This window comes from Caretta caretta, chromosome 10, assembly GCF_965140235.1.
Source record: "Caretta caretta isolate rCarCar2 chromosome 10, rCarCar1.hap1, whole genome shotgun sequence".
NCBI lineage: Eukaryota > Metazoa > Chordata > Testudines > Cheloniidae > Caretta > Caretta caretta.
Window position 1 is genome coordinate 18,827,284 of NC_134215.1, and position 22,412 is coordinate 18,849,695.

Genomic DNA, 22,412 nt, shown 5'->3' on the forward strand with positions numbered 1-22,412 from the left:
AAAGTCAGGACACATTGCAGTGTCTTTAGAATCCAAGATGTGGAAATCATATTTTGAGTGTAGGTAGAGTCCTTTCCCCCTTTCTCTAAATATTGAGAGCCTTGGTGGATTTCCATGACAGGCTGGAATTTGTGCTATGGGGTGTGGTTAACCAGTTTTACAAACACCTTTGTGACTAATTCTTAATGTCAATGGGTCTGCTTACTTGAGTAGGGAATGTTCATGTGTGTGAGGGTTGCAGAAATGGATCCACAACATTTACATCTTCAAAGTCCTTTACAAATACTACCTAGTTCCCAAAACACCCCTATATCCTTAGTATGCCTTACCCCATTTTGGGAAATTGGGAAGCTGAACCCAGGAGAGGAAATTGTCAGCACTGGGATTAGAATTCAAGGGTTCCTGTTTTCAAGTCCTTTGGTAAACATCACCAGACTGTGTGTCTCTTTAAAAAAAATGTTTAAATTAGATTGAGATGAAAAGAGTAAATCACACAATTATTCCTAAAGACTGCCTTTTTTTTAATTTTAAAATTCTGCATCTGAAAACACAGTATGACAGAAAGCATTTATATACAACCGCAGTGTTTTTGGTATAATACAGTATTTAATACATCCATTTCTTTTTCTGCAAAAAAATTTGCTTTGTCGGACAAAAAACCAAACTCCCATAGACAAAGAATACCGCTAAGGCACATTGTTTTTCTGCTAAATGAAAGACAAAAGGGTGCAAAAATGGGTAGTGCAATAATTGCTGAAAATCACATTCTACTACAAGAAAAGCATTCTGACTTCTGAACTTTGATTACCGGTCAATTTAAGACATTTTAATATCTCATAAAATACTCCTTTAAATAAATAGCAAAATATCTACATCTTTCAGTGTGTGCCATTTGAATTTCCAATTTTTTTTAAACTTTACTGTATATACATGGTTTTTTCTTAATCAATAGATTACAAAATATTTCTGTACAGTTTTATGCATATTATGATATATAACAAAATAGTTATTTCTGAAAACTATATCACTACCAGTCTCTGAGGGAACATTAATAACTTATTATGGAGTACATTAACCAATACAAAAAATCCAAATCAATGGAACAAAAATGAAGAGACAAAGTTAGAAAGATAATTTCATTAGCTCAAATTAATGTGTGTGTGTCATACACTATATTTTCTGTGTAAACCCTTTTCTGGGGTCTTTGGGTTGTACCACTATCAGAAGAAAAAAAAGATGATTCTCAACCTGCAGCCAATGGGCCACTTGCAGCCCAATCAGCATCCAGCTGCTGCCCATGTGACATCCTCAGGGCCATACAGGTAGTATTGGATGCAGCCCCCAATGGTAAATAGGTTGAGAACCACATTCTGGGTCCTTAAAAGCACTGCCAGCCTGCTGGGAATACTGGGACTATTGAAACTCTACTGTTCTCAGTGCCAATGAAGCAAAGAGTTAAAAAGAAAAGTGTCTGAACCTGATCCAAAGATCAGACTGGGCCATACTTTTAATAGTAGTTAGGCATCTAAAGATGTGAATTGGTGCATATGGGAATTTTAAAAGCCATGGGAGTTAGTCACCTATCTACATCTTTAGAGCCTAAATACCTTTAAAAATCTAGCCCTAAATGTCAGAAGTTCTTCTGATTTTTAATCTTCATTGAATTACATAAAAGTCACCAGGACAGATTCTTTCTCAGTTACACTATTGTAAATCAGAGAGGAACTCCAATGAAGTCACACTGGAGCGAGTGGAGTTACTCCAGGATCATGCTGGTGTAACAGACCAAATCTGTACAGCTATACAGAAAGTCATGATGTTAGCATTTTGTAGGTAATTAGTCCACCCAGTTTAGCTATAATATGTTGCAGAAGAGAATTCTCATAATTTGCTAAGGATTATAGGTGCATTCAAGCCTTCCTTTTGCCCAAAGGGAAGGTCATTTTTTTTCTTGAAGACTGTATTGTAAGCAATTCCAATTGTATTTGTGAAGTGTCTGCTGATAGCTACACAATTCTGAGTTGCAACAGAAATCTCAAGGTGCCTTTTATTAATTAGGTTGACAACAGACCGAGAGAAAGAGACAACATCTAACTTTCCACTACAGGTTAAGGCCACAATTAAAAAAAAGGAAGAAAGTAAGGCTTTTTTAATCGGGCAATTCACAGAAAGTCACAATGTGAACATACACTTAGAAATTCAAAATGATATGATCTGCTCCAGGAAATCTAAACCAAGATACAATTTCTGACCTTTAGGCTTGGGCCTTTTTTGTAGGTAAACTTGAAAAATGAAAAAAATTGCAGTCGACTTTCTCCTCCAGAATATTCCCAGCAAACTGAAGTTGCCCTTCTTACAAGAGGAACGACTGTCTTCTCAGTCAAGGGTGTTAATTACAACAGAACCAAAGACAAGTAAGTCATTACAATGTACAAATGCAGCGCAATGATCCGTGCAGAAAATTGTTACTCTGTTATCAGAGGCACCTGTACAATATCTTGCTGTTTATTTGGCAAGGTTACAAGTAATACTTCCAAGTTGTAACAAAATAGCGAGAGAATTTGCATAGATTGTACATTCAGCTCAAGGAGATTTCTGGTACCTTTTTTGTTGTTGTCAGGTAAACTTGTTTGCAGACATAGTGAGGTAGCAGCTGTGATAGCACCCATGGGCAAAAGAAGGTAACCAAGGTTGAAGCAAACAGCAAAGAGTGATCTATACACTATTGTTGGTATACGAGAACCAAATAAACAGGGCATCTGCAGTATTACCGCATCACAATTCATCACAGAAAACACCACATGTAACTGAAAATAGCCTAAATGCTACCGTGGCCCTCATGTCAGCTAACGTGAAAATCTCGTTGTTTCAGTTAAAAATATTTTGGGCTTGATACTCCTCTCATTCACACCAGTTGTGAATCAAGAGTCACTCCGGTGAAGTCAATGGAGTTAAACCAGTGGTAAGTGGTGTGCGGGGAGAATCAGGACCATTGTGTTGTACTCCTACAATGTGGAATTGTGCAATTAACCATTCAAATCTCCCTTTGTACTCTGCACCTTCTAACAGACTGCTATGCAATATAATTATTATTTCCACCACTCAACAGTAATGAGATGTTTGTGAATGCTCAAGCTACACAATGAAAGAGACTATTTAACACAAGATTTCCATACCCGAGGCCAGATCAACCCCTCCCATGCAAAACCTGCAGGAGAGGGCTGGAGGGCAGGAATATCCCAGGAGGATCCCTTTGCAGAATTTTCCCCACATTGTCCTCTCTGCCCAATGAAAGGAGAGAGAGATCCCTCTCACACAAACCACACTGATCCCCTGGGATCCACATGGAAACCATGTACTGGCTATGGAGCCCCAGATCTCCTGCTGCTGCTGCATTGTAGTGTGGCCCCACTGTGGTTAGGGGCATCTGTGGCTGTTCTGGTGACCTCTTTAGCAAAGGAGACCCATTGTGGAGGAAGCTCTTCCAGAAAGGTAACAGAGCGAGAGGCTGTGCTCTCAGGTAATTCCTGCAGAGCCAGCCGGGGAACAATGCAAATCCCCCGACCCTATTGTTTCCTAATACTGGGTCACCTATTCCCTAACCCTAGCCCCCACCCCGCATGGATTCCAACCCCCAGAGAGCACTCTTTTCAGGATCCTGAGAACAGGGGACAATGCTGTGAAATCTACTTTACTTCTGATGCTTGAAGTGTTCATATGAGGTAATATCCTAAGCACCCTATGTTTGGGGCCTAGGATCATTCTTTAGTATAGATGAAATAAAATAATGCATTAAAATGTTACTTCCCATTAGCAAACTGGAGTAAGGAACCTTAGGAGATGCTGCTAACCACCACCTGATGTGTGTATTTTTCTGTTAAAATAAACTAAGTTATTACTAAAAAAAGAAAAGGAGTACTTGCGGCACCTTAGAGACTAACAAATTTATTTGAGTATAAGCTTTCGTGAGCTAATAAATTGGTTAGTCTCTAAGGTGCCACAAGTACTCCTTTTCTTTTTGCGGATACAGACTAACACAGCTGCTACTCTGAAATAAGTTATTACTGGATACATTACATATCACCACCTCTGAGAATGGGGGAAAGATAGTCCCTGATGATTACCAGCACCTTCAGAGCATCCTTCTATATATCTTTGCACTGAGCAAACTGATTTGCTTTCAAAAGCAAACTTTTCTCATTTATATCTGGGGTTTCAATGCAGTCTGGGGGAGTTGGTCCACACGGGATGGGTGCACAACTCCCTTAGGAGTTATGAAAATTCCAGTCTATATGATCAGAAATAACATACGAACATGTATGGATGCGTGAATTACTCTCTGATCTACAGCCAGCATTTGTTTAATAATAAATCTAAAAGCACTGAAAACGACCGAGCCTGTGGCAGGGCAGTTCCACCCTGTGACCACAAGTGGATGTGTTCTCCTTTTGATCTACATTACAGCCACAAAAGCTGTTCTGTGGCTTCATGGTATAGTGGCCTGCTTTCACTCTGAGGGGAGCATTCTCCCCTCTCGCCTTTGCGGGTTGAGGGGACGAATAGGGGTCTTAGAACTCAAACAATTTAAACTCATAAAGGGTTTTGTTTTGAAACAGTCAAGCTGTAAGTCTTAGATAAAAAAAGGGGGAGGGTCCAGAAAGACGTCTGTTCCAGTTTTTAAAAACTGCCACTCTGATGCAGCTCCATGTTGTAACAATCAAAAGGTTAACGGCAGAAATATTGTTGTTTTCATGACTTCTCCTGACAATACAGATATACAGCATAGTATAACCTACTTGTACAAGATGGTAAATGCTACTATATGATTCGCAGGAATTCAAATTCAGCCTTCGTATAAGGAAGTTCAACTCAGCTGAAGATAAAGGATTTAGCCCAAGGCTTAGTCTGGCCAGTTGGTTTAAGCTTTGGAGTTCTGGGAAAGACAGAAGGCATTCTCATGGCTACTTCCAAGCAGAGAGTAAGAGGCAATCTGTGGAAGCGAGGGAGCACGGCATTATAGCTATGGGCAAGTTGACAGTTCTGTTTCAAACTAAGAGCGTGTCCACAGAGCAGCTGGGAGCTTGCTTCCCAGAGTGGGTGTGCTCGAGCTAGTGCACTAAAAATAGCACAGTAGCCGAGGTGGCCGAGTACAAACCTGCCCAACCCCCTGGGTATGGACAAGAGCTGCTACAGCCACACTGCAGAGCTAGTGTGTGTCTGTCTACCTGTGCTGGGAAGCCCGTTCCCAGCTGCGGGACCTGATTCAACCTTGTGTAAGGGCTGTAGCTGCCATTGAAATCGATGGAGAGTTGCCCCATAGAGTCCAAACAAAATAAAAAGCTGGGTTTTGTTTTTAATCAGAAAAGTCAAAACCAAGATCCCATAATCCCAGTGCTCCTGAGCCTTAGAGTGAAATAGATAAGAACGAGTTTAGCTTCCCCTCTGTTGCAATATAGAAATACTTTCTAAGGTTGGTGCTTCCTTTACCCTGCATTACCTCCTTTCGAAGGCTTTGGATTTTCTCAGTTCTTTGTTTGAATCACTGTCTCTAGCGCCCTCTTCCCTATACTAGTGAATAAAAGGGATTGTGATGTTACTGGTACCATTAGATTTGTGAAAGATGGCCGGAGGCTGAATACCCATTAGCTGATCCTTTGGAAGGTGCTGTAGGATCATCATTAAAGCAACGGTATGTGCAAGATTTTTTGCGTTGAAGCCAGTATCTAGGAAAGTTAATCTGTTACACCCTACTGTATACACCTAGCTCTCTACACTTAGCAATAGAGATATAGCTTATAGCAGTACTTGCCAATGAGAAAATTGTTAGTATACTCTGTCCCTTCAGCCCTCCATATAGAACAAAAACGAGGACATGATTTTAATACTAAAAATGTCACACATCAGAAACCTAATATATAAATATTATTACTCCATATCCAGTCAAACTTTATAAATAAAAAAACTGGTCCACATCTAGAAAATAAACTCATTTGAACTAATTTCTGTTCGCCTCAAGGTATAATATCACCACGGAAGCAGGTCTGCATATCACTAGAATTCACTTTGGATTTAATTAATAAAAAAGGGTATGCAGGCAGATGTTCTGCATTTTGCCACATATCTTTCTGGCCTGAATCAGGCTGGTTGATTGTACAAGTGCCACATGTCTATCTAGTGGCAGGGGCATGGTGTTTAAATGAGCACATCACTCCACACAGTGCATACGGAAATACACGCTTCTCCCATGGAAGGATATGGTCACAGCCGGCTTTCAAATGGAATCTTAGAAAATATCACTAGCCAGCACGCTCTGAAAATACTATTAGAACTTTCAAATGAACACATGTATAACTTGTTTGTTTCATGTAAACTGTGGCTCCCTGCTTCGAATTCTCCTTTTTACCAAATGTAAGATCTGTGAAAGTTATTCTCTTCTAACAAGATATAATGTTCATCATAGGTATCAAGTGCCCGGTATTTTAGAACTAGAAAAGACACTGAGCAGAATCTAGACCTTAGCAATACTGCCTTAGTAATAATTTTGGGGCAGGCTCTGTTCGCAAATAGAAACAGTCTTGCTTGCCATGATTTTTCACTTCATAATTTATAGAACTTTATGACACACTGTCCATTATATTTTGTATTCTTCTGTATTCTGCAGAATAGCAGCTATGGTAGAACATGATCATTTCGGTCGAAAGCTTGACACTCACCTCAAATAATGCTGTGAACTGAGAAGCTCTCGAGGAGTCTCATTCTCTGCTGCTTTTAAACACATACAGACTTTATTCATAGCCCAGTGTCATACTTTCACTTATGCTGGGCTTGAGTCTAAAGACTGTACTCAGAATCATCCATCCACAGAAGTTTGCCTAAGAAGGACTGCAGGATTTGACCCTTTATTTTTACCTCTAGTATTTTAATAGCAGCACGGGCATTGCCGGCTTGCTACAGTACTTATAGACTCTTTTTGTTATTTAGAAAATAAAATACTATAAAATATTTCTTTTGAGATGTTTACAACATAGCATAAAATTTATGTGTCACCAACAATTTGGGATTTTTAAAAATTGTGAAATAAGAACTAAAACAAAGTCCTTTGAATCTCTTATATTTTAAATGATACAAGTGGTGGCTACTGTTCTATCCATAAAAGAGAGACTGGATTGTTTCCAACTTCTGTTTGAGAAATTTAATAATGAGAACTTCCCAACAAAGCATTAAAAAAACACTCCTCAATAATAAAAAAGGTATCAAATTTAAAAACCTGGTTATCTGTGTGTGTGTGTGTGTGCGCAAGAGTCCAGATCTCATGAATTCATCAGCAGATTTAACTGGAATGATCTAAAGACTAGGAGAGTGGATGAATCTTATTATTTATACCCTAATCCATGACTGAATGTGATAATCTCCACTTGATCTGCAGGGCTTTTACTTTAGCCATTGCAATTCCCATTAGGTCAATGTGGCTAAAACCCTAAATTCATAGTGAAGATTAGTGGTCCCCTGGAGATTTGACATTTCTGATGGAATGTTAGATAAAAACTATTATTTTTTAAAAAGCACTGAAAGAGAAGTGTTTCTATTATATAAACCTGTTGGCAATGTTGGTCTGAACACACTCACCACTAGAGCCAGCTGAAAAACAGGAACATTGTTTAGACAGAAACTTTCCAACCAGCTCTAATAACTACAAGCTTTTCTAGAACTATACCTCCCAGACTGTCAAAATCAAGAAGGTAGAAAGAAATGGAGGTCTGAGGAGGAAAAGGCCTTTTCTTAATAAAGGCAGCTTTAGTTAGTAAGATAAAATCTTCAAGCTGCAAAAGCAGCACCTACTAATTAGTCATTGACTAAAAACATAAAAAATAAATATCTAAACTGTTCCTCCTATGCATCCACCTTTGTTCCAGATAAACATTTAAATGTTCTGCCTTAATGCCAGCACAGCTGACATTGCAATTTCAAGTCCAAAGCAAACTGCAGGAGCTTTAAACTAAATGGAGAAAAATATAACAAGCCATTGGGATCTCTGTTTTATGGTAATTTTGCAACCATTATTTAAAAGAGAATTCAACCTTTTTTGTGATATGTGGTTATGAAAAGATTAAAGGGTCTATTTCCTTCCTGATGCGTGAGCTTAACTCTCATTAGCGGTAATGAAAGTTATACATGCCACAGAAGGGAAAACAGACACCTTACTTTATTAAATTAACAGGGCATTTTATAATTAATCTCATCAAGGTTCCTTGAAGTTTCTGGGTACATTGTACTCAAGGGCCCACAAAATAAAAGTGCACATTACATGCAAAATGCTTCAGCTGGAGATGAATTTGCATATAAGAAAAATATTTTAAAAAGTCCTCAATTTAAAATTGGATTTTTTTCAGTGTTGAAAGCTCAGGTTCAAATGATGTATCACATCTGTATTTAAACAGGATGCAGCCTGCCCAAGAGTCAAAAGGGTCAATATAAGCAAGATTAGAGCTTGTTGACAAAAATAAATAAAATAAAATAAAAGCACTCTGAAGAAGGGCATTTGCTCTCCTTCATTCAATTCATGGCTTCAGTCAGGAATCTCCATTACACTCAAGGTGCCACTCTCCACAACCTTCCAGATGTACCATGCAATCTCAAAACTATCCTTCTTCATGAATACTGGCAGGTCTGGGACCAACAGAGGCAATTAGTGTTAGACTAGTTAGCCGCTACTTAAAATAGTGCAGAATCAGCTCACTGCATAATTAGGTCCCAGTGTTTCACCCACTGAAATCAATGGAAAAGGTTCCAAACCTAAATCATTAAGGGCCAGATTCTGCCACTTTGACTAACTCAGAGTAGAATCTTACACTGTGAGTTGGCCCATTGAACCCAATCAGGCTACTCATGGAAAAGGGTATGCTGCCATGTGAGCAGGAGTATCACAGCCTGGGTCTGAGCATCCACACATATAAGCTGCATGCACAAACCTGCTGATATATGTGGAATTTACACACCTGCTTATATGCAGAGGGTGTTCTGTGTGGATTTTTTTTAAAATGCAGATTTCAATGGGGACAAGAATCTGGACTTTGGGTAATAAGAATACTTGTTTTTAATACTGCAAGTGGTGCCCAGACCTTGTGGTGACTGATGACTATTCATAATAGGAATAAAAAATATAATTTTATAACACTCATTTTGTTCAGAGATCATCAAATAGATGAGAATGTCTGACTTCTAAAAAGAGAGAGGAAGCCTAATTCACCACTCTGTTAGCCTGGTTTCTATGCCAGTGTGATGCACGCTGGTCTGAAACTGGAGTTAACACAATGATGAATCAAGCCTAGAAATTCTTAACATTATAAAAATAGTCAGGGTGGGTCCCAATGTTTTTATCTTGTAAAACATTTTAACCATATTTTATAGATCATTCTTCCCGGTAAAGATATATTGGAGTTTCTGGTTATTTATGGTAGCAAAATAATTAAAATGTAAATATTCAAAATATGCATAGGTGTTTTTGACAGAAGATATTTTTAGCAACTGCTTCTTTTTTACCCTCTGAACATACCAGATGTGCTATATTACCATTTCATAATCGGAGCAAGAAAATGTTGGCGCCTTTTAGATATGAAGTGAATGAAGAAGGGTTGTGACTCTATAGAAGATACAGAGGAGATGCACAGTGCTGCTGAAGCTTAGACTGATGGATCTGAAGGAGAAACAATGCCAAAGATTTTGCCAGATTTTTAAAAATAGACAACAAAAAGTTTCATCAAGGTTTTGGAATCTGTAGTCAGGTTCATATATAAGCAAGGTTAAATTCTCTTTTAAAACCCGTGCCAAAGAAGGGTATACCAGATGCTACCTCAAACGCCCATCAGGTTTAATGGGACCCAGCTCTGACTTAGGGTCTGGGCTCAGGGAGCTCCAGGCTGTTTGACTGCAAGCCTGCATGACTGGACAGGAAGTTGGACCTGTGCTACAGACATCCACCGCTGACCATATGCTGCTGACCAAGGTGTCCACCCAGTTCTCCAGCTTGGTACCTATGAGCGCTGCATTCTTTTTTGCCTGGTCCACTTGAGCTGCCTTGATAGGGATATTTAAAACCGGATTCAAGCCTTGAAAGCTCTGCTCCATGTATGCGTTCTTAGGAGGCCCACTGTGCAACCTCACAGATTCTTCTGAAAATACAAAAAATAGAGCCCTGTAACAAATACAGCATTTGGGATGTAACTCTAGGACCTAAACAAAATGCAAAGGTTACCGGTGCATCAAACTTAATTTCCATAGCGTTGACCAGTGTTGAGATTGTCCTGTGTAACCAGGATGTGTGGTCTGTTGGGCCAGGCTTTTAGATCTCACATGCTCTAGGTTTTCCCATACTCAAACAAAATCCCAAATCATGAGACGGCTACATTATCAAAATAATGAGGAGATTGGTTTGAAAGTATTACTATTATCATTAATTCTTTGTATTACCATAGCACTGAGGAGCCCTAGTCATGAGCCAAGACCTTATTAAACTTAGGTGCTGTACAAACATGGAACAATCCAGTTCCCAAAGAGCTTGCCCCGATTACAGGAGAATCGGATAAAATGGGTGAAGTTCAGAACTGGAATTTAAACAATGCTCAGTTCTGCTCTAAGCCTAAACTCCACACTTTCCAACTGGGTTCTGTCCCAACAGCAAACATAGATGGGCTGACTGACTTAACCCTCAGATGGTGAAATGAGGACAGAGAAATGAAAGGGAGACCTAAAAAACCACTGTGATCATCACATCAAAGCTAGAGGAACAAGGAACTGTATTTCAAAGGAGAAAAAAGTTAAATAATATTTGGTACAAAAAAGGCTGCCAAACTTTTTCAGACTTAAAGTGTTATCTTAAAGTGTTTGGTTTGGGGAAATGGCTGAGACTTGGGGCTGTTTTTTCTGAACAGATTCACTCCTCCCTATCTTTGAAAGACTGTGGATATGTCACCATACATTTATTAGCTTGACCTACCTCCAAAATCTGGGTGGTATCATTCCCAGAACTTGAAAAGATGTTTGTGTTGGACAGTGTAGATGGGGTTGATGTAATGAATGACCCCAGTGTGGTTCCTGGAAGCACTTCAGGTTGAACCATTTTTATTGGAAACATATTTTTAATAGCAATCACATTTCAAGCTCTTGTGTGAGTAATGCCTAATAATACCCTTTAGTGCACTGTGGTTTTTTTCCTTGCTGCAATTCTTTTAACTCACTAAAATGTGGCACATTGCCCAAAATCTTAATATTCAGTCATATCTATGAAATTACAAAAAGAAACAAAACAGAAACAAAAAGAAAAATAAACCTACTAAAGGCAAATACTAAGGCTATGTCTACACTTAAAATGGTACAGTGGCACAGCTGCTGCTTCAGTGTCGACACACACTACTGTGATGGGCTGGGTTCTCCTGTCACTGTAGTTAATCCACCTCCCCAAGAGACAACAGCAAGGCCTGGCCCGGTCCACACCAGGAGTTAGGTCAGCACAGCGACATTTCTCGCGTGTGGATTTTTCACACCCCTGAACAACAGATATGCCTCATTGACTTCAGTGGGACTATTTGTAGAGTAAGGTACATGCAGGGCTGGCTCTAGGCACCAGCAAAACAAGCAGGTGCTTGGGGTGGCACGTTTCTAGGGGTGGCATTCCGGCGCCGGCCATGCCGCCCCTAGAAATGTGCCCCCGCCACCCCAGCTTGCCTCTGCCTGCTTCCCTGAGTGTGCGGCCGCCGCTCCGCTTCTCCCCCCTCCCTCCCAGGCTTGTTTCGCGCGGCGAGAGAGGGAGGGAGGAGAAGCCAAGCGGCGACGCGCTCGAGGGAGGCGGCAGTGGTGGAGCAGAGGTGAGCTGGGGTGGGGAGCGCTTCCTCTACCCCCCCCCGTTACTGCCTGTGCTCCCTCCCCCGCTCAGCCTCTCCCCTGAACGCGCTGCCTCTCCCTCGCCTGAGAGGGAGGGGGGAGAAGCGGAGCGGCGGCGTGTTCAGGGGAGCAGAGGTGAGTTAGGGTGGGGGTTGCGAAGAGGGGAAGCCACAGGAAGCAATGGGGGTGGGGGGGTGATGCAGCATGCCCGGGGGAGGAGATGGGGCCAGGGATTTGGGGAAGGGGCGCTGTTGGGGCGGAGGGGCACAAAAAAAAGGGAGGGAGGCTAAAATTTTTTTTGCTTGGGGCGGCAAAAATCCTAGAGCCGACCTTGGGTACATGGAAGCAGAATCTGGCCCTATGAAAATATTCACTATGTACCTTTTGCTAAAACGCCTTACAGGTGTGAATTCTCAGTTTATACACTTATTTCTTTCAGTTCTCAGTTCACTTCTTGTAACATCAGCACTCAGTGTTACATAAAGGATTTGCTTAACTTTGCCAAGATACACATTGTCTAGAACACAAAATGGGCTCATTCAAGTCCCTCCAGGGCTAGGAAAGTCACACTATGTTCAGATATCATTTACAGGCCAGAAATCACATGCTAGTGTCTACAATTCCTGTCTCATGTCCATGATGCTTCTTTATTCATCTGAAACCCTATTTTAGCTAAGATTTTGCCTATCCCCAAACCCATTAGACAAAACAGGCTTGTGCCATGCAGCTCTATCAGAAATGCGTGTCTGACAGAGGACTGTAGTAGGAAACAAAACAAGGACACATAATTCAATTTCCTGCTTTGGAAGCAACTAAATATGCAAGATTGTTTGTAACCCTATTAATTAAAAGGGAATGCCTAAGCAAAAAGGTAAAACAAATAGAGTACTGTAACACTGAACTGACAGAGGTACTGACTTTCAACTCAAACACAAAACCAAGGAACTGGCCACTTGTTAAAAGATCCCGGAGCATTTTTTGCTGGAATAAGGGTATTAATCTCTGGGTCCTTCACAAATTTGAATTTGAGCAATTATATTTTGACTTCATAACTCCTCCTTGTAGTTGCATGCTATTTTGCATGTCCATCATTAAATTGTTATGTTGTTCTGCACTATTGAGGAGTTAATGTGTTGAGTCACGGAGCTGCCTGCATTTCAATGGTGAGCAATACAATGTTGGCACACCATTTGTAAAAGTTTATAGTGCCTTTTTAGATGGACTTGTATGAAAGGTATTCACAAAATATTATTAGTAGTATATAGCTATGCAAGAGAAGATTGCTTAACAGAATACTCTGCTTAAGAGAATAAAACAATATTTCCCATTTGATAGAAGTCCTGTTGTGGCATAAAGTGGAAAGCTTTTTCTTTGGTTTAAAAGACAGGTTGTGGAATTCAATAATTGCTCTACTTAGATCTGGCACTTTTCATCCACTGATCTTAAAAGAGTTTTACAAAGTTGGGCATCATTATCCTCATTTAAGACACAGGGAAACTGAGGCACAAAGAGGCAAAGCAACTTGCCCAGTGTCATGCAGCAGGTCACTGGCAGAAGTGAGAACAAAACTCAGATTTCCGGACTCCTCATTGATAGGATCACACTGCCTCCCATAAGCAACTTTTGTAAAAGGCGCATTATGCTGTGACCCAGGGACCCCTTGATGCCAACTGGCAGAGGGCATAAAGGGTGCATAGGGGTTTATAGGCATGTCCTGACTCTAACATCTACATAATAGTGCACCAAAGCATGGCATGTGAGGCCTCTACGAACAGCCAGTAAAAGCATTGGTCATCCTAATCATTGCAGGATGTACGTACACATGATATTTAAGGACTTATGTGTCTATACTGAAAACTATGTTCTTAAGGTATGTAAGTTAAGACAGCTCAACAGAAAGTTCAAGCCAGGGATAGGAGACAGTTCTCTTCCTGGATGACCCTTGTGTAACTTACAATGTGAGTCTATCTGCATACAGAGCCACCAGCACAGTTTGCAAAAATTAACAGGAAAGAAGCCTACAGGAAAAAACAATGAGTACGGAGGAGGCTGTCCTGTTTATGAGTAAAGACAATGGATTGTTGGAATACATCTAGGAGGAAAACCCAGGATACTTCGCCTAGGGCACAAGTTGCCAGTCTACATGTCTTATAAACAGAGGGTCACAGCCAGCCAGGCTGTAAAATGCTGGGACAAAGACTTTGGGGGTAAGCTAAACTCTACAGGACCTGGTTAGATAAGGCTACGCTCTATAATGCCTGTTATGATTTTATTTAATATGTAGCCACTTGTTTCCATTCCATCTACTTGCTTCTTCTCAAATCTCTATTTGTTAAATAAACTTATTTCTTTCCACTGTAAACATATCTAAGTGCTGTGTGTTAAGGAGAGCGGTGATCCTGAGATGCAACTGGCAAACTGGGGTGTACTACTCTTGTGGGACCTGTGAATTCTGTGAGCAGCCAGTGGAAGAGGGACTAGACACACCATGGGGATGCTCAGAGGTTGGAGTGTGCCCATCACTTTCCTGGAGAGAGACAGCAGGGCCTGTGTAGGCTGAGAGGGGAGTACTTGTGTTGCCCATGGCTGGTAGAGATGGGGAGCTGACCATCGGCAGGCACAGAAAAAGGCTTCCTCACAGTAAAGCCAGGTGGTAGGGAGGTGCCTCGCAACTTTGGGTACTTCTGGGAAGCATCACATATGTAGCTAAAGCATTGATACTGTATATTAAATTGGTATATTTGGCTCTGACCTTGCTCTCCTCTCACAGAAAAAAAGAAGGGGTGTAAGATCAGGCCCCATACAAATAAAATACATTTTATAGTAAAAACAGTCATGGTCATAACATATTATTGATAATTAATTACTCTGCAGTCACTAAGCCAAATTCTTTGTGAGAGAGTATATCCCAGTGAAACCTCTCTGATTTCAGTGGTGGGCATGAGATGTACATCAGTGCAAAATATAGCTTATTCACTCCAAATTACATTCTTAGGATAAAAATTTTGCTTCAATTATTGTTGATTCTCCACACTGGGTGCACACTTGACTCCTCAGTAGCTTTTCCTAGTATAATTTCTCTCTCTCTAATGGCTGTGCATCCCATAGTCTGTTGCAAAGATTAAAACTTCAGCACTCTTTTTTTGGGTTCTTCAATGTGCGGAAAAAGAAGTTAGAGAGCTGGACAGAGGAGTGGAAAGTGTGGCTAGCTTGGTGCATAACAACACTGTGTTTGTAATTTTTTAAAACAATACAGATTGGAGTTTTTCTTGAATTTCACGGAACCCCTCAGGCAAGGAGGTAATTTTTTATTGACATTTTGTTTGTCTTTTCTTGCTGCAAACAAGACAGTGTTGCATTTGCTCATTGTGAAACTAATGGGCTTCTTGTCAACTGGATATGAACTAAATTTCTAAGCAAATCCTTTTGCCTGTAGGGTTTTTCTCCGAATCAGAACCTAGTGAATAACTGTTCCTTTGAAGCAATGTGTTTGCCTGCTGCTGCTTTTATGTTTATCTGTCACATTACCTCTGGTTTCTCATCAGACACCTGAATTCACAGCAGTTGTGGCACTAGGTTTCACCATCGTTATAATCCTTATTGGTGCAATTCATATTGATTGAGCAACTGTGAGTAACCATGGATTTCCTCCCAAAAAAACTGGCAAAATGAAAGCTTCCCAGTATACATTAAACTGAATGATCTATAAATATGGACTATTAACTCACTAACATCAAGTAATAGTTACAGGGCACTGAGGTATGTACTCAGAACACTGTTATGACCCTTGGGTCCCATCAAAAGGGAGTTGTGGTTGCAGGGCACATGATTAGGAGGAAGCATATGACCTACAGGAAACTCGATATAAAGATTTCTGCCTCCTAGCAGGAGCAGCAAACAGTTGAGACGCTGGCTTGGGAAATGTGGTGTCTCTCCACAGTAGCCAAGAAAGGGCTTTCCCAGAGGGGATTTATGTATCCTCCCCTGGGATATTTCATATGTAATGGAGAACTTAACACAGCACAGAGAGGATGATGTGGTTGCAGAAGAACTGCAGGATGCAAGCGACAGAGTGGGCTAGCTGCCCTGAGTACACGCACTGGGTTTCAGACAGGACTGTGCTTGGGGTGGTTAGCCCGCTCCTCCATTTATGTAGCTGTGGCTACACAGGTATTTTTAGCATGCTAGCTTCATCAAAGCTAGCACAAGTACACCTACCTGAGCTGGAAATTACACCTCCAGCTCCAGTGCAGATGGACCCTGAGACTTTGGGTATGTCTACACTCTGGAAGTGTAATTTCCAGCAGACCCACGCTAGCTCTGGCCGATCTAGCAAGCTAAAACAGAAATGTAGCCGCAGCAGCATGAGGAGCTAGCTGCTGTGAGTCTGATCCTGTCTGAGATGATACGTATGTACTTGAGGCAACCAGCCCCTCCCGCTGCCATGGTGACATTTCTCTTTTTAGCTCTGATCAAGCTAGCACAGGTATGTCTCTTTGAGCTGGAAATTGCACCTCCAGCTCGAAGTGTAGACGTACAAGTGACATGCCTAAGGTCACACCACAAGTCTTTTGTGGAGCAGGGAACTGGACCCACGTCTCCCAAGTCCCAGGTCCTAATCACTGGACCATCCTTCCTCTCATACTCCTCCCCATATCTGTCTCCCCGCCCCCAACAAATATCCTCACTGATTGTATTCTAGTCCTTGCACTGTTCCGATGTCCTCTCCCCAGCTTCTTAACTCTGGGTCCCATGCTGACACATGTCTCTCTGTGGAGAGGGAGAACCAGTTGTGCTGGCAGGCAGTGTGAGGGGAAATAAGGAGATGATGAAGGGCACTGAAAGGATCAAAATGCAGCCAGTGCGTTCTGTGGCCTGCGTGAGAATTGCCAAGGAGCCTGAGGCAGGAAGGGGGAGAGCTAGTAAATGGGGTTGACGAGAATAGTTTTAAAAAACAAGGACATTTAATGCCCCCAAACTTAGTTAACACACAGTTAAAGTTATGCAGTGGTGCCCAGTGGCCTTTCAGAGAGTGGTAAACTTCAGGCTCTGAACACCAGGAAATGAAGATTTAAGGTAACGCAAATCTAAATGTCTGAGAACCAGGAAATACAACTCTAAGCACATACCACTCCTGCCTGGGGTGGGGGGCTGGATGGAGTGTGGGGAAGAGGAAGCTGGTTTGGAAGGGTGTGTGGATTGGGTGGGGAGGCCCGCCTGGGGGGAGAGGTGTGGTACGGACATAGGGTCCAGCTTGGTGTACAACTCAGCCTATGTAACCAAGGGTGAGGCCTAGTAAGCTGCAGCCTGTGATATGTATATGCAGCAGCACAGAATGCCAGACAGCAAGGAGCCATTTTTTACATGCTAATGGTTCCTGAAGTGCTAATGGCCTCATGAGATGGAAAGGGGATGGGTAGCTGGAAATGGTGGTATGATTGGAGAGAGAGCTGAAAGAGGACGAAGACACACCAGTCTTCTCAAAGTTACTGTAACCAACATGGGGTAAAAAACTGTCAAGGTTGTGGAACGCAGACCATGTCTGGGATTTCTCTTCCTGCCCTGTCAGGAACTCCACCCTCCAAACATATCAAAGCACGAGGATTTTGATAATTCCACTATAACAAAGTGCTATGCCCTTCAGAATCATATACCGTTCTTTACATTTAAGTAGCCACCGTAGAACTTTAACCACAAATCTATGTGATAACTACAGTTGCCTAAATGAACACTAGCTCCTACACAAAACATTTTTCTTTTTGTTAAAACAACCTAGGAAATTCACTGAAAGAAACCCTTTGTTAATGCAGAGTTAAGATTGCCCAGTAGTATCTTGTGCCTTTCCAGTATGTGAAGTTCAGCAAAACTCAAAACCTCTGAAAACCAGGAAATAAAGAGTTGAGGTACACAAAATATAACCTTAACTCTGCCCTCTACGGCAATGACCAAATAAGTTCATAACACATATACTCGCTGTGACCTTAAGAAACCCTCAATGCCTTAGCTACACATGATGTTTCCCAGGGTTATGAGGTACCTCTTGGCTTTAGTGGGAGGAAGCCATGTCTGTGCCTGCCAGAGGTTAGCTCCCCAACTCCACCAGCAAAGGGTTCACTGCTTTGTAACAGTAATTCCTAACAGGCCTGAAAAACTCACTACAGCTAGCACAATGTTTTCATGGTACTTATCCATAAATGATGTCCTGTAAGATCTTAAGTGAAAGCCAGGATCACGCTGACCATTAATATTGTTGTGAAATGCATGTGCTGATATTATGGAAAAAGTGATATATGCAAAATGAAAATATGGTCCTAAAGTCTGAATCAAGGCAGAATTGACAAACTGGTTTTTGCAAGACAAAGGATGCTTTGGTTGACGTGTAAATTAAGCACTGTGAGACAACACAACAGAGGCCAGGTTTGTATATGAAGTCAACATGAGGATGTAATGGCAATGCAGAGTCAGCGCAGTGGGGAATAAGCCCAGGGGGAGGAATCCTGACTCTGAGGACAAAACAATGAATTTTGGAGGATATAAGGAGAAAGTAAAAGGACACCTCTTTATCCTGCACCTGAGTAAGTAACTGAGCAGTGCAACTACATTCATGAAAATGGGATCCTAAGCAGCATAGGATGGAAATGCTGCAAGTAAACTTTGGGTGAGATGAAATTGCTCTTTTGACAGACTACTAGCCTGGTAAAGTTAAATTTAGTCTCTAAATAGTGTGCACTGATGTTGTTTTATATGTAACCTTCTGTTTCTATTATCCTCACTCACTTTCTTTTAACCTTTGATTATAAACATATGATTGTTTCCACTATAAATGTATCTCAGTGCTGTGATGTTACACAGGAGCTGATCCTCAGTTGTACACACCATCTGATTTGATTCAACATCCCCTTGGGGATAGAAAACCTAGTATTACTCAATATTGTGAGTAACCAGCGACTGGGGTGCACCTACTGTTGACCCGCAGAACAAAGTGAGGATGGCATTGCCCTGAGGAGGGTGATTGGGTGACTAACAGGCTGGTGTCATTTAATCACTGCAATTCTCTCTCTTAGATGCTGGAGGCAGGGGGTAACAAGGCAACTCGCAGTCCTGGGCACCCCAAGAACCATCACACTTGCCCTCTGCCTTTGCATGTCGTGGAGCACACTCAGGGAATAGGGCACATGATCACTGTAGCACAGAGTCAGATGCCTTCTCTTTGCTAAGGCAAAACTTGTGTTTAGGTGAGCTGTGTTAAACAGGAGCAATCTACCCCTGCTCTGCCCTCAAACACCGAGCCTGCTCCACAGAAACAGTCCTAACGACTACTTTTTACAACCCCTTAATTCTTACATGCAGGATTCCCTATAACACAACACTTTTACCTACATAACATAACACCCGTACACCACCCCCATATCCCACCTCCTTGCTGATAATCTCCATAGTAAGATGACCCCTTCAATTGCTGCTGACATGTTATATAACTCAGCGCTCAAACGATTTTTTTGTCAGTGAATTTACCACCTCTCCAAGAGAGAGTCAAAGCTCCCATGGTTATAAGGCAATTCATCCAACCAGGGAAAAGAACTAGCATCATGTGACTTAAGAGACCCTTTGCAACAGCCGGCTCAAATGCTGAATGGTGCATATCCAGTAACCACATAAGACTGTTCCAGATCAGCGAACAAAATAAAATAATAAAAATAAATGCACTGGTGGCTGATGCCTGGTCTCGCCTAAGGACAAAGCAGAGCTGAAAGGGCGGCTGCCTGTGTGGCTCCCTTGTCCTGGAGTTGGCAAGGGGCCAGCTTCACTCCCACACCTCAAGTTATTCCTGGCTGTCTTGGGAACGTTCCAGTACCTGGGGATCACAAAAGGGCATTGGCACTTGTTCCTATTTCCTCCTCCCTAGTGGCATATTCTATACTAGGTCCAGTAGGGGGTGGACTAGAGCTGTTTACAAAGGGATTCCCAAGGTAGCCAGAAGAGCTTTGCTGGAGTGGCACAAAGCAGCTGGACCATACAGGAGTACTGGTGCCTGAGTTATTTATTCTGTGAATTATTTTCTCAGCTCTAACATTCACTGCAAAAAAAAAAAAATGGTGCGACAACAATGTGTTGTAAATTGCTTATTCTCTAAAAGGGGTTTTAACAATCAAATGGTACTTAAAACAAACAGCGTATCAGTCCTAGTAAGCAGTAAGACAACAGACCGTAGGAGGCTGGGTGCCTAGCAAGATAGGAAGTGATGTTGAGTGCCTTCAGCAGATACAAAGTGTGCATGAATTAGCAGTACTGCATGGTTCCCATTCAAAATTGGGATTAAAACCAGAACTTCAAGATTCTTCCAAGCCATATAACATAATTCTGATGGATATACTTATAACTGGTGAGAATTTAAAAGTAAAATCAATGTCCATATTTTCTCTGTGAGTTGCGGGGTGGGGGGGTTGTAGGTTTTCTGCTTCCCAGATCCTTGTGTTCTGTGTCATCTCATCGTCTCTAATAGCTCTGTAACCATCTTCTTCCTTTTCTGTCCCCTCCCAAACTCTGCACAGAGGTTTAATCTTTGTGGCATTCTGGTTGCCCTTAGCAACTCTCCTATGTCCTCATCAGTGCACATGGACTAATTAGTTGGAAATGTAAAAAGGCATTCTTCATTTAGATGTTGAAGTAAACTAAATGTGCCTGGTAGCTTTGCCAGAATTATTTAGAAAATCTCTTAATAAAAATGAATTGCTCTCTTCTGTTGACAATCCCTGAACCTAATGCTGATGTGTAATTTTTTTTTCAATCTTAAAACAAGACTAATAGCATTGTTCCTTGATTCTATAAGCCTTTTTGGCAGCCTTTGTATTGTTTGTAACTGTAACAGAAATTGTTCCTTTAGAAGTTCTAATTTTTCTGCCATAGTTGCACAATGTCCTTATTTGGCATAGAAAACTGTTTAAATATTAAAATGGTGACAAACTGACAAAAGCTGGGAAATCAAATCTAAATGACAATTTTCCGCCTGGAGCACAATATTGTGCCTGAGTGAGAAAACAACAGAGATTTTCATTGTGAATGCTGATATAACCTTAATTACAGTGGTGTCTCTCTATCTGCCCCTAGAATTAAATTTCTCTTTCATTTTCACATCAAATTTCTGAGATAATACGTCACTAGCAAAGCACTCCTGCTGCTTTTTTCTTTGTTTGCTTTTAGCAAACAATATTGCTTCCAAGCTTTATATCTAACACCTCTAGTAAACTACAATTACCGCAGTAACGTTGGCTGTTTAACAAAAAGTATATGGGCCTTGTCTTCTCCCACGGAAGTCAATGGGTCAATTTTTTTGTCTGTTACATCAGTGTAAATCTGGAGTAACTCCACTGAAATCAATGGAATCATTCTGGATTTAGAATTTGAACCAATGTGAGTTTTGTCTTTGACTTCACAGAGAGAAGCCTCCTGACTAAAGTCTGGGAAATGCTGGACTGTCCACTAGGACTCAAAGCAATGTAGCGAAAAGAAGCAAGTTAGTAACTGCTACCACAGCCTAGGTATGTGCTACATCTTCTATTCAACCTATTTAGACAGTTAAATTAGCAAAGAACATAGAATAAATTAATTTAAGAGAGACAAATCAGTAACACCCACAGTTAGGAGCTGGTTGACTCAAATCCCAAAAATGTACTCCATCCAAACATGTGAGAAGTTAAAAATCAGTAATTTAGCTGTTCTGGTAAAAAATGTGTGGAATCAAGCTCCTGGTCAGGAAGATTAGGATTGTATTTGCTCTCAGCAGTTGCCTGGTGATGTTTGTATTACTGAAGCAGCATGTTACACTGTAAGGTAAATGCCTGACTCAGTTTATTTGCTCCTCTGTCAGAAAGACAAAGAATTTCTGAAAACTAAATAGGATAGGTTTACATATTTGGCCACTTTACAATGGCTGATGCTATGAATATTAATGACATTTCGCAGTGTAAAAAAATATGGCAAAGATATTCACAGCAACAAACTTGCTCTGATCTCACAGGTGTGACTTGGAAGTGCTTTCACCACCAATAAATTTGATACATGCTAAAGAATATTCAAATGAATGGATTTTCTAATGGAAGCTGCAGTCAAGGTTTCTAATAGCACGTTCTAACAGTATTAGAGAGGAAGAGATGGTTTAGACAGCTAGATGATACTGTGGTAGGAAAAGCAGTACCTTTCTTTTAAGAGAATAAGCTTTGGTTTGGTCTTAAGCATTTTGGGGTCACAATGCATAATTAGGTACAATTTCAGATGCACAGGATCTCATCTTGAGGTTACAGGGAAGGTCTAGACAGCTATGGGGAAAGGTTGGAACAGTTGTTTGGGAAGGAGATGGGGTTATAGCACACATCATAGGTAATTTTGATGAATCCAACATTTCATAAACTAATATTCTTACCATTATACATAAGGACTTTGTCAAGCACACAATATTAACAGTGTAAACCTCTTTGAGCAAATAAGTGAAAGAAGCAGCAAAGAAAGGAAATGGCCTATTCCTGTTTGCTTGTATT

General features: G+C 41.1%; 1 protein-coding gene across 2 annotated transcripts in view; it reads right to left on the reverse strand.

The window, feature by feature from the left end:
• XYLT1 (xylosyltransferase 1) overlaps window positions 1–22,412 on the reverse strand; it is a 341,106-nt gene that overhangs the window by 20,164 nt on the left and 298,530 nt on the right. The window contains exon 12 of one of the 2 annotated variants that reach the window (XM_048865755.2): window positions 498–10,169. The exons of the other annotated variant lie outside the window; for it this stretch is intronic. Within the exon in view, the coding sequence (XP_048721712.1) occupies window positions 9,847–10,169 (323 nt within the window). The 3' untranslated portion in view covers window positions 498–9,846. Of the gene's footprint in view, window positions 1–497; window positions 10,170–22,412 lie in introns of those variants that run through there. 2 annotated transcript variants of the gene reach the window in all.